The sequence below is a fragment of the Trachypithecus francoisi genome, unplaced genomic scaffold, assembly GCF_009764315.1.
Source record: "Trachypithecus francoisi isolate TF-2019V2 unplaced genomic scaffold, Tfra_2.0 Contig00245, whole genome shotgun sequence".
Taxonomy (NCBI): domain Eukaryota; kingdom Metazoa; phylum Chordata; class Mammalia; order Primates; family Cercopithecidae; genus Trachypithecus; species Trachypithecus francoisi.
The window spans coordinates 91,908-104,989 of NW_022680524.1; the positions used below are offsets into that span (position 1 = coordinate 91,908).

Below are 13,082 nucleotides of genomic sequence, written 5' to 3' on the forward strand. Positions count from 1 at the left end.
ACCAATAGATTAAAAACTTAGGTTTGTAATTTCTCATCCTGCTACTAGCTTACTTAAGAAAAGCTGTCTTGTGCTGAATGCTGACTGGTTTGCTCAGTTTGGCCCGCTGTCTAAAGTGGTAGTAGGGGCCCTTTACATACATCATCGGAGACTAAGGGTGCTGACGGCATCTCCACTTCTCCCACTAATGAAGCCCCAACTGTGATTACACTTTCTGATCTTAAGTTTCACTGGGTTTATATATATAAATTTGTCTTCTAACTCTAGTCTCTTCTAAACACTTTGTAAAACTTTCCATCTTAATTGGGTTTTAATAAGGATCACTTTTCATGTCTATGTAATAGTAAAACAACAAATCCACTATTAAAACTTTATAAAAACCTTATGTAATCTGAAGCTTACTAACCAGTCCCTTACCCATAGATTAGGAATATCCGGACTAGTTTGAACTCGGCGTAAACTCAGTAAGCTTAGAATTGCATCAATTTCAAGTGCTTCCCCCAGCAGTTCAAGGGACCACTCCAAGTTTGCTTCGGGGGGTCATGTTTCGGCTGTGACTCCCCACAGCCAACCTAAGACTGAGTGACTTGGGCTTCTAGTGAGAATTACCCTCAGTCCTGCTGCTGCTGCTGCTGCTGCTGCTGCTGCTGCTTTTAGCCAGGGTCCTGCCTAGGGTCTCAGCCAGCTCCAGACATGGTGGGGCCTGCTGCTGAGACAGTGGGAGCAAAGGGTCTCTTCAAAATTATCAGTGGAGGAACCCCAAACTGACAGAGGTGAAGGGGCTCACTGCAAAGTTTAGTGCTCAGATTGGGTAGTTCTCATGGCTTTTGACACCTGTTGCATGGTTCTTACCAACCATCTAAAAGGTGTTTTCTATTTTGCCAAGTTTATTTGGAGATTTCTCAGATGTTCATCAGTCATTATTTCCACTAACGTTAAACCACTTAGGTGTGGTATCCACCTTCCTAACAATGTTCTTTCACTTTTGAAAATGACCTCTGGTTATTTAAAATGCACACATCCCCACACACTGTTGTTTGCAGGTGTTTTCATGGTGATTTCACTGCATTTTTATAGCGGACTTAATTGCACAGCTAGTTACATGATTATACAGACCTTCAGCATAACAAAACAAACTTGTGTCAATCCTATCGTCTAGAATTCAAGGGAGCAGACTGGTTTTATCATCTGCATGTAACATTATTAGGCTTTGATGTCAGAATCACTCTCCATGGGTTGTCCATTTGTTTTTTCAGACAGTCTTGCTCTCTTGCCCAGGCTGCAGTGCAATGGTATCATCTTGGCTCACTGCAACCTCTGCCTCGCAGGTTCAAGCGATTTTTGTGCCTCAGCCTCCCGAGTAGCTGGGATTACAGCTGCGTGCCACTACGCCTGGCTAATTTTTGTATTTTTTGTAGAGACGTGATTTCACCATGTTGAGCAGCCTGGTCTCAAACTCCTGACCTCAAGTGATCCGCTCGCCTCGGCCTCCCAAAGTACTGGGATTACAGGTGTGAGCCACCGTGCCCGGCCCCTCCATGGCTGTTTTTTTTTTTTTTTTTTTGGAGACAGAGTCTGGCTCTGTCATCCAGGCTGGAGTGCGGTGGTGCAGTTGTGGCTCGCTACAACCTCTGCCTCCCCAGTTCAAGCGATTCTCCTGCCTCAGCCTCCTGAGTAGCTGGGATTACAGGTTCACACTACCACGCCTGGCTAATTTTTGTATTTTTAGTAGAGATGGGGTTTCACCATGTTGTCCAGGCTGGTCTCGAACCCCTGACCTCGTGATCCACCCTCCTTGGCCTCCCAAAGTGCTGGGATTACAGGCGTGAGCCACCGTGCCCAGCCTCCATGGGTTTTACTATGGCCTTGTTTCTGAATGACCTTTCCTTGGGTACTATGTCTGGGCTTGGGAGTTTCGCAAATGCAACGGGTTGACATCCAGTCTTGTTTTCTCCTATCAATGAATTTAGGCCCTGCTTCCCTCTGCAAAGAGTGAAAGCGGACCACATCATAGTTCATGCCCAGGGTTTCCTCTGTGGTGCTTTGGTGGGCTTTCCTTCATTTGCAGAATTACTCTCACTTGCAGTTGTCCCATGTTTGCCTCTGTCCTTCCATGGCTGCAAACCTTGAAGCAGTAAAATATGTGCCAGGACCATTTCCCTGAAAACTGGAAGCCAAGAGCCCTGGCAGAGAGATTTTGACAGAGATGAATAAAATCATTATGTTGCACATGTATGAATGGGAGAACTGGGATGTGCTAAGACAGGGAAGGTGAACTCCCTGGGAGCTGGAAATTCGGATGGGAGACATAAGCTACTGGCTGGGCATGGTGGCTTATGCCTGTAATGCCAGCACTTTGGGAGGCCAAGGTGGGAGGATCACCTGAGGTCAGGAGTTTGAGACTAGCCTGACCAACATTGTGAAACTGCCATCTCTACTAAAAATACAAAAATTAGCCGGGTATGGTGGCACATGCCTGTAATCCCAGCTACCCAGGAGGCTGAGGCAGGAGAATTACTTGAACCCGGGAGGCGGAGGTTGCAGAGAGCCAAGATTGCACCATTGCACTCCAGCCTGGGTGGCAAGAGTGAAACTCCGTCCCAAAAAATAAAAAGAGAAAGAAGGAAGGCTACTGTAAAGCAGATTGAGTTTCAGGACTTTCTAAACACTGGTAAAGAGGAAATTTGGGAGTTTAGAGCAAGTTTTAGAACTGTGCTCTGAGCATCTGCCTGAATACAGGACTTTTATCTCATTGGGCATTTGCACCCGGCTTCATTCCAGTGGGGATCTGAAGCAGCAAGTGAGAGGAGTTGCGTGCTTGTTGTCAAAAATGCTGAAGCATTAGTTAAGTGGAGTCACATTGTAGACTGTGTGTGGAGAAGTTGACATCACTGAGAATGCAGAAAACAAGTATGTGATTGGCGCCAGTGAGTGCACAGAAATAAGTCTGGGAGAGGAAACTCAACCCATGAGTCTTCCCTAGCTGGTGCATTTACCCAGCATTCACTTAGCACCTACTATGAGGTCAGCACCATTGAGGAAGGTGCCAAGGTGTGGAGAAGGAGGTCACTGCCCTTTGGCGTTTGTCACCTAGATGGGGAGTCCAGGCACTGACCTGGGGGAATCTGCCCATGGCCTTGGGCAGTGTGACTGCGCGAGGGCCCTGAGGGGGTCAGAGAGGCCAGTTTGGCACCCCAGAGGCTCTGTCTCATAAGAGGATGCAGGACTTCCGATCAGCTTTGAAGGGTCGGTGGGAAAGAGGAGAGAAAAAAATCAGTTTACCCAGCGTATTTGACACTGTGTTTGCCCTTCTAGAAGGCAGTGCACAGTACTCAATAGGCCTTAATGCAGCGGGGGAGCTGGGTTGTGGCCTTCCCCTTGTTTCGTTGGTTAAATCCATTGGAGGAAGAAGGTCCTGTCTGACCTCATGCCGTCTCCGGCACTCTTGCTACCATCTGATAGTTCAAGTGGTTGTGACTTTGCTCTCCTTCGATCATTTGATTCATCCACCTGAGGATGTGGTGGGTGGGCTTCCTACCAGGGTTTTCCTGTGGGGAGATGACAGGGGAAACAGGGAAGAAATCCTAATTATGGCTTGTCCTCTTCCCTGAATTACTGACTAGGACAAAGAGTAGTTCCAATGTAAACAAGACGGGTTCGAGACGGTTTGTATAGGGCGGGAGGCCCATCCAGAATGCCTACCCAGAGAAGACAGTACCTAAAACCTGTTTGCAACGTTTGCCCAGTTACCCTACTCTGGACTTTCTTTGTGTGTTGAGAAGCTGGAAATCCAGGCTAGTCTCCCTTTCTTCCTCTTTTCACTAACCCCAAGCTGTCAGACATTGAAACCAGGAACTGTTTTCTAGTATTTTAAGTCCTAGTCCTGGCAACTGTGCCTAGCCCTCTACAGTTTACGTCCAGTTACCACGCTAGAGGCTCAAGGCAGGCAAGTTTCATAATCCCCAGTTTTCAGACAAGGAGTTGGGATTGGGGTTAGGGTTGGTGCCAAACCTGGAAGATATCAGTCTCTCATTTTTTTTGTTGTTGTTGTTGGTTGCACTTTTCAGAACCAAGAGCCACTGAGAGAGGAAGACTCCGATTTCATCCTGACCGAAGGCGACCTGACATTGACGTACGGGGACAGCACAGTGACTGCAAATGGCTCCTCAAGTTCGCACACCGCCTCCACGAGTCTGGAGGGCAGCCGGAGAACGAAGAGCAGCTCTGAGGAAGTGCTGGAGCGAGACCTGGGAATGGGAGACCAGAAGGTTTCGAGCCGGGGCACCCGCCTAGTGTTTCCTCTGGAAGATAATGCTTGACTTTTCCCCCAAACCCTGACACGATGGGGTAGGCTCCCGATGGGGTGAGGACGGCCTAGTGTTGTTTGAGGTGGGGCAGTGACTAGATTGAACTAACTCTTCTATTTTATTGGGGTCTGAAGCTATCGTAACACTTAAAATTTAATTCACAATGCAGATGGTGAGGCAAAAGTGTCTCTAAATTCAGACAAACATAGACCTATTCCCACTTTTTTTCACATAGTGCACTGTTTCAGAGTTAAACAAAAAAATAGCATGCTTTAATGGTCTCCTAATTCATTCACCTGCAGTATCTGAACAAGGTGAGGCAGGTGCTGGGCAGGGGGGTTCCTCCCATGAGAGGCTGCATCTCAGTACACAGCAGTGCAAGTCAAGCTGACCATAGAAATATCAAGTTAAAGAGAAGGCAGGCAATTGAGATCGGAACTCCAAGGATTATGGGAAACTGGTGTTAAATGGGACAGAAAACATGAAAAAGCAATTTGAGTGGAGGCTCTGGCAACGAAGGCTGCTTGACTGCAACCTCATATCAGCATTCCTGACTTTATGCTGCCTGTGTTTTTTCTAGACTGAAGATTTGAAAATACGTCCATGAACATTTCAACATGAAACAAAGAATTATAGTTCCTTCTCTGGTGATATCCATAAAGAAGTAGTTATGAAATGTTTAAAACCAAAGGCAAACAGTGTTATACTCTTATTTTTTAATGAATCTGAGGAAAGGAGGTATTTAGAAACTGATGATGGTATCACTGCAAAAAGCATTCAACTTTTTTTTTTTTTTTTTTTGAGATGGAGTTTTGCTCTTGTCGCCCAGGCTGGAGTGCAGTGGCGTGGTCTCGGCTCACTGCAACCTCTGCCTCACGGATTGAAGTGATTCTCCTGTCTCAGCCTCCTGAGTAGCTGGGATTACAGGCGCCCACCACCATGCCCAGCTAATTTTTTGTAGAGACAAGGTTTCACCATGTTGGCCAGGCTGGTCTCAAACTCCTGACCTTGTGATCCACCTGCCTTGGCCTCCCAAAGTGCTGGGATTACAGGTGTGAGCCACTGCACCCAGCCAGCATTCAACTTTTGAGGGCTGCCATATGAGCTGACAGCCTAGGGAAATAATCACTAGGACTGAAGTATGTACTGTGAGTTTAGAAGTAACACCACATTTTGTAGGATGCTATAATCTGGGGAAGAGAAGGCAGCAAGAAACCTACAAGGCACCAGGCTAGAATTCAGAGGGAAAGAAATCCCAATGCAAAAAAATTAACTGCAAAGAAATACAACACAGTAGTCTCAAGACTGGGTAGAATTCCAAACTTTGAGCTGATGAATGCATGAGATTTCAGTGGCCACCTGAGGAATCAGAGGGCAGACAATGGAACATTAAGTATTTTCAGCTCACTAGAAAGTTCTGTCTTCTATGAGCTTAAGAATCCGAGTGTCTTTACGCCACTGAGTGCCATGCAGAGAAGGGTCATTTTCCTTGTATCTGGGGAGGCTGCTGCACCAGCTTAACATGTGGGTGTGATTTGAAAGTTAGGTTTTCAGTTTGGGTTCTTTCTGGATGAGCTGTTCTGTCTGTCTACACCTGTAGTGCTGAAATACAGAAAGACCTCTCGGGAAAAGTTTGAGTTTCTCCCCATGTCTCTGTGCTTCAGTGCTAGCTTATTTCTGGCAACCCAATTTCTAAAAAATGCTTTCAATAACGTGGGCATTTTTCTTTTTTTCCTTTTTCTTTCTTTCTTTCTTTTTTTTTGAGATGGAGTCTCGCTGTGTCACCCAGGCTGGAGTGCAGTGGCACGATCTTGGCTCACTGCAACCTCCGCCTCCCAGGTTCAAGCAATTCTCCTGCCTCAGCCTCCTGAGTAGCTGGGATTACAGGTGCCCGCCACCACACCCGGCTAATTTTTTGTATTTTTAGTAGAGACGGGGTTTCACCATACTGGCCAGTTTTTCTTATGATGGCAGGCAAAACAGTGTCCCAGTCTAGTCCACCCATAGTGAAATCAGCCATTTAATCTTCTCAATTCGCATGTTTAATGCTTAATTTTTAAATAAGACATTGCTTCACAACTTGGTGTTTGAATTGATAATTTGTGCAAATCAGGAAAATACCTATTTAATTAGGTTGAGCCATATGAATTTGCTGATATTTGACCATTTTGTAAAAACAGTAGTGGGAATTTCATATGGTTCAATAAAATAAAATTGAGACCGGGCACAGTGGCTTATGGCCATAACCACTTTGGGAGGCTCAGGCAGGAGGATCACTTGAGCTCAGGAGTTTAAGACCAGACTGGGCAATGTGGCAAAACCCTGTTTCTACAGAAATACAAAAATGAGCCAGGCATGGTGGCACATGCCTGTAGTTCCAGCTACTTGGGAGGCTGAGGTGGGAGGATCGCTTGAGCCTAAGAGGCAGAGGTTGCAGTGAGCTGAGATCATGCCACTGTAATCCAGTCTGGGCAACAGAATGAGACCCTGTCTCAAAAAAAAATACAGTTGAATGATTTTTATTCTCCTCTTTCCTTTTATCTACAATAAAGTCGGCCGGGCGCGGTGGCTCAAGCCTGTAATCCCAGCACTTTGGGAGGCCGAGACGGGCGGATCACGAGGTCAGGAGATCGAGACCATCCTGGCGAACACTGTGAAACCCCGTCTCTACTAAAAAAAAAATACAAAAAAAAAAAAAAAAAAAAAAAAAAAACTAGCCGGGCGAGATGGCGGGCGCCTGTAGTCCCAGCTACTCGGGAGGCTGAGGCAGGAGAATGGCGTGAACCCGGGAGGCGGAACTTGCAGTGAGCTGAGATCCGGCCACTGCACTCCAGCCCCGGCGACAGAGCAAGACTCCGTCTCAAAAAAATAAATAAATAAATAAAATACAATAAAGTCCATTTTGATTGTATGGTCATCCATGGCTTTTGGAAGTCTGAAAAATGCTAAACAACCTACTCAGACCCATGAGGCCTCAGGGTTAACTAGGCTAGTGAAGGACTTCAGAATAAGACCTACACCCCACCCCACAGCCAGAGAAAGAGCTTTCATAGCCCCTGGGAGGGAAGTTCTTATATCCTGGGGTGAGGTTGCAGACAGCAGCTACCAGGCTTGGCAGAGGCCTGTATTATCTATGTGCTGGAGTCCAGAACCAGCACAGGATTTTTTATTTAGCAGAGTTATCTCAGTAATGACCAGTCATGCCATATAAATCTAAAAGGCAAGGCTTGTTTTGTTTTCATTTTTGTTTTTGTTTTGCAGAGATGGAGAGATAGGCTGCTTGGCTCTTTGGTTGGGTCTTTATAAAGCTTTGCTTATCTTATATTGCTTACTTAATTTTGGAGGGAAAACGCTAACAGACACACCCTGGTGATGGTTCTTTGTTCACCTCAAGGCCTTGTTGTTATGCTGTTGTTGTTTGTTTTTGTGTGTGTGTTGTTTTGTTTTGTTTTTGAGATGGAGTCTTGCTCTATCCCCCAGGCTGGAGTGCAGTGCCGTGATCTCGGTTTACTGCAATCTCCACCTCTCGGGTTCAAGCGATTCTCCTACTTCAGCCTCCCAAGTAGCTGGGATTACAGGTGCCCACCACCACACCCAGCTAATTTTTTTGTATTTTTTAGTAGAGATGGGGTTTCACCATGTTGGCCAGGATGGTCTTGATCTACTGACCTCATGATCCACCCGCCTCGGCCTCCCAAAGTGCTGGGATTACAGGTGTGAGCCACCACCCCCAGCCATTATTTTGTTTTTGTTTTGTTTTGTTTTTGTTTTAGAAAGCTTTTACAAGATTACAAGAAATGACTCTCTTAGGGAAGAAAAATAACCACCCAGTTTCCCTTCCTAGTCTTCGTTCAATTCATAGAGTGTTGTGTTTATCCCCAAAGGGTCTTGTAGTCTTCATTGCAAACATTTGATTCTGATCTACTTACATACAAGGAAATGTAGATTTGCCAAGATCAAAACTAGAGGGGCGAGCTTCCCATCAGGGTTTTCCTGTGGGGAGATGACAAGGGAAACAGGGAGGAAATCCTAATTATGGCTTGTCCTCTTCCCTGAATTGCTGTCTACAACAGTGTGGTTTAAATGTAAACAAGGTGGGTTAGGGATGGTTTGTGTGGGGCAGGAGGCCCACCCAGAAGGCCTACCCAGGGTAGAGAGGGCCCAGAACCTAGATGCAGCATTTGCCTAGTAACCCTACCCCGGGCTTTCTTTGTATGTTAGGAAGCTAGAAATGCAGGCTGGTCTCCCTTTCTTGCCTTTGTCACTAACCCCGAGCTGTCAGCCATTTGGAATCAGAACTGCTTTCCAGTGTTCTAAGTCCTTATTTGATTACAAATATTTGATGAATCAAATTAAGGCATTTTGGTCCTAATTTTTGACCTTTGGTCCTAATTTTTGTTTGTAGTTTGTGGAGAATAACCCTGACCTTACCAGGGGTCCTGGGAATGTGAATCCATTCATCAAGTGGTTCCACATCTAGAAGCATTTTGCCTATGCCGTGTGGAGAAAAGTAGAGTGCCACAAAGCCCAGGCATCATTCAACACGAGGCCAACTATCTGCTGCCAGTCTGGCATAAGATCAGATTGAAACTGCTAAGTAATGGTACATCCAACTAAACAAAACTCTTCCAAGAGAGTAAACCCAAGTCATCTTATGCATGTATTTGTTCTGGGTTGGCGGAGATGACAGTTCAGCAGAGTCCGATATTCTAGAGCAGAGGTTCTCAACCCTGGCTGTAAATTAGGATCATCTGGCCAGTTTTTGTTTTTAAATCAGTGCAAGGGCCCTCCCCTCAGAGATTTGGATTCAGTAGCTTCAGGTGGGACCTGGAATCCATGCTTCGTTTGGAACCTCAGGAGTGGAGTGTCCTTGATGTGCAGCCAGGATTGACAAGAGCCTTTAGTCTAGGGCTCGCAGCAGACCCTATTTGGAATCTGGTTTTAAAGAATGGTCTAGCAGATGAAGGTTTTTTTTTTTTTTTAAATTGTTAGTCATGTGAAACGAACTGAGTATTGATCAATAATACAGTCTGGGCAGCTCTGAGAGAGTTTGATGCTAATCTTTGCAGAACTCAAGAACATACTCCATAAAGTACAGCTGAAAAGATCACGAAAACCTTGGAGCCTTCAAGGAGAGAGAAGGGTGACTTGGAGTATGTATGGAGAGAATTAAAAACCTGTCACCTTGGTTTCCACTTGTGGGGAATAAAGGGAAGGTATTAACTGAGCTGCTGACTAATCAAGCATGAAGGTTTCTGGGAAGCTGTTTTGTTTTTTTTTTAATTTCACCTGGAATTAAATTAATAGTCCCCTCTGGAGTCAGATTTTCTTTCCCTTCACCTGTCCTCATGCCTGAGTCCACATTGGATTCCTCAGAATAAGGGTGGGCCCATTTACTGCTGGAGCAAAGTAGAAGGTTGTGGTCCTTTGCTATCACATGGTGATGGTGGTAGTTTCTGTAGCAGGTAATTAAGGAGATGCACACTTTTGTGTAGCCCTGACAGACAGAAGATGAAAGCTGCTATTCCTTTTAGTACGCTTTTTGAGAACTACCAGAAACCTAAACTTTCTCTCCTAGAGAAGAAAATTTGGAATTTAAATAAGGCTACATTTCTTCCTAGGAAACAAGCACAGGAAGGGCATATGGATCCGAGCATCCAGGGTGGTTCTTGGGTGATGAGACAAATAAGCATTGATGCCTGGAAGGCAGAAATCACACTGTGACATCAAATGTTTCATCAAGCAAACAGCAAGGAGCTCTTCAGGCTGTGTTCTCTAGACCCGAAAATGTCCTCTGTGGTTTGGCTGACAAATGGAATCTCTTTAGAAAACAGGCAAAAGGGTATCTCAGCTATCCATGAATGATTCAGTCTAGGACAAAGAACTAACAGTTCCAAAATAGAGGTCTGTTGGTCTGTTTCACGTCATCCCGTCATCCTATCTCTCCCTGTCCTTGTCTGCAGTGGAAGTTAATGTAATCATACCAGATGTTTAATGTGAACAAGTGATTTCCAAATGTAGAAACACCACTGATGTACTTAGAGGGAAAAACAGTGGCAGGGTGTTAGAGCATCTCATCAGAGGTGAAAATCACCCACTTGGAAACCTACCATGTGCCCGTTGTGAGTTTTAAGAGTGTATCAGAAAGCTGATTTTACCATCTGTTGTGAAAGATTATCTGCAATGAGGGCTGCTAGGAAGTCAGCCTACTGATCTCACAAGTATATGACTTCTTATTCCACTTCAAAAGTGGGGAACTTGACAAGTTTCTTGTCTGCCTTTTGATGTTGATTCTATAGATTAATTAGTTCAGGAAAAAGTCTTTCATATACATTAGACTGGTATCATTGAGTTCTGATCTCTTCTGTTGTTCTTTAACTGACACTCTGGCTTGCCAGTGTCGGCTGCTACATTCTGATACAGTGAAGTCGAAGGAATCTAGTGGCCAAGAGTTGTAGTTTAGAAACAACCCATCTGAATACTGCTTTTACCACTTTGATACCTGAAAAGATCGTCCCTGTTTCTAAAACCTGAAAACAACATATAGAGAAATACTGTAGAAACCAATGCTAGTGGCTTAACTAGGAAAAGCAAGTAGACTCATCAACAGTCCTTTCGAAACAAGACCTAAACAATTTTTTCCAGTTTCAATTTTCATAGACATTTTAAAAAAATTAAACACACCTTGTCACCCAGTGCTAGCAAAAATTGTAAAGAGCAAAACCAAAGTTTTTGATGTTAGTCTTATTTTTGTAAGCAGGGTATACTATAGTCATGGCCCATATGGAACACACAGGCAGCCGGTTTTCTGCTACCTGAGCCTTGGAGAAGATGAAAAGGAAGGGCTGTCTGCTGTGCTGCCCTTTGAAAAGGTCCAAAGCAGACATGAGAACACACAGCAGAAGTCACCTTCTCCTTCTGATGACCACCTTTCAAAAGGCTTAATAGAATCACCAAATGTCACAGTCAGCTATTGGCCAGTGGAAAATTGTCTGGGCCTGTATATGTTGGAGGAACTCAGATAGAAAAGGACTTGTAAACGGCATGGAAACCTCAACATCTGCTGTCTCAAGCACTTGAAAGAGGCTACAGTTCAGGTGTTACTGGATGCCTTAACTGCACGGACATTTGGGGGCTGACTTGTGTTGTGATTATTCCAATTGTGGGCTTTGGAGAAGCAGAGGGATGGTTTTCAGTCGTGTGGGTGTTAAGTCTACGGATTGGGAATTTACCACTGAAATCGATCGTTCAAAGTGTGACTTCATAGTAGGGCCAGCTCCTCCTAAGTTGTCCTTTTGTTTTTCACATAAAATACATCTGGTACTTTTTACTTGTGAAGTTGTACTATGTCCATGAAAATGGTTAAATGAGAAGGCCATCAAGATTCATTTAATAGCTGAAAAGCAATTTTTAACATAGAATAGGACGCATTTAACATGGAATGATGTGACCTAGGGAACTTTTTATAGAGCGAGAATTTTGCCTTCTATTCCCATTGAACAGTAGCAAACTGGTGGTGGTTTTATAAAATTAACATTATAGTATGTTATATAAATAAATGTTATATAAAATGACATTAAAGTATAACTGTGAAAAATTAAAGACTTGGAGTTATCCACAACCTTTATGTGCAATAAGGAAAACTGCAGTAGGCCCCCAAAGTGCTGTCTTTCCCTAGCATTTTACTCAATGTTTGCCTTTGTGTATGTTTAGATTGTTATTGTAAAGCTAGCCATGTGTGTTCCTGCCCTTTACTGATATTTAACACATTTTCTCAAAGCTTTTTTTTTTTTTTTTTTTTTTAACAAAACTCAAAATAAAACAACTAACTGGCTGAGCTAATTTTGTTTTGTATTTTAAAGTATCATCTGTTGGTAGAAGGCTGTAGTGCGATACTATTCTTAGTCTGTTTCCCTCACTGAGAGGTTCTATTCTGGGTGTAACTATTCCTCTCCAGCTTTCTTTAGGCCTGGGGTTGGCAAACTACAGCTGGCCCCTGAACCAAGTCCAGCCCACTGCCTTTTTTTGTAAATAAAGTTTTATTGGCATGACTAGGCTCATTGATTTGCTTACTGTCTGTGGCTGCTTTCCTGCTACAGTGACAAAGCTGAGGAGCTGCAACAGAGATCATATGGCCCATAAAAACTAAACTGTTTTTGTTTACTATCTGGGCCTTAACAGAAGTTTCTGCCAGCCTGTGATTTAGATGCTTGAAGAAATTCAGTTTTAAAATAGGGCTGGGCACAGTGGCTCACACCTGTAATCCCAGCACTTTGGGAGGCCCAGGTGGGCGGATCGCCTGAGGTCAAGAGTTCAGGACCAGCCTGGCCAACATGGTGAAAGCCCATCTCTACTAAAAATACAAAAATTAGCCAGGCATGGTGGCATGCACCTGTAGTCCCAGCTACTCGGGAGGCTGAGGCAGGAGAATCACTTGAACCCGGGAAGTGGAGGTTGCAGTGAGCCAAGATTGCGCCACTGCACTCTAGCCTGGGTGACACAGCAAGACTGTCTCAAAAAAAAAAAGGATGTAAAAATCACAGCAACAGATTTTTGAGACTTTCTAAAATGTGCATTAGGGTTAAAAGATATACTTTAAATCTAGCCTCTGCCTGTGACTCCTCCTTGCCTGTAACCATCTTTAACAGGCTTTGAATGTAGAATCCTGAAAAAGGCATTACCAACTGTTGGCAACATCAACTAGTAAGACTGAAGTAAGTGGATTTGACATTGCAGTTTAATGCTTAGGTTCGTACTGGATAATTGCTGAAATTC

At 44.4% G+C, this 13,082-nt stretch overlaps 1 protein-coding gene across 1 annotated transcript in view; it reads left to right on the plus strand.

Annotated features, from left to right (window-relative positions):
- Nucleotides 1-4,566, plus strand: part of SLC9A7 (solute carrier family 9 member A7) — a 66,645-nt gene extending 62,079 nt beyond the window's left edge. Inside the window, 1 exon segment of the mRNA XM_033207528.1 lies at nt 4,068-4,566. Coding sequence (XP_033063419.1) covers nt 4,068-4,319 — 252 coding nt within the window. The 3' untranslated portion in view covers nt 4,320-4,566.
- Nucleotides 4,567-13,082: the final 8,516 nt, after the last annotated feature.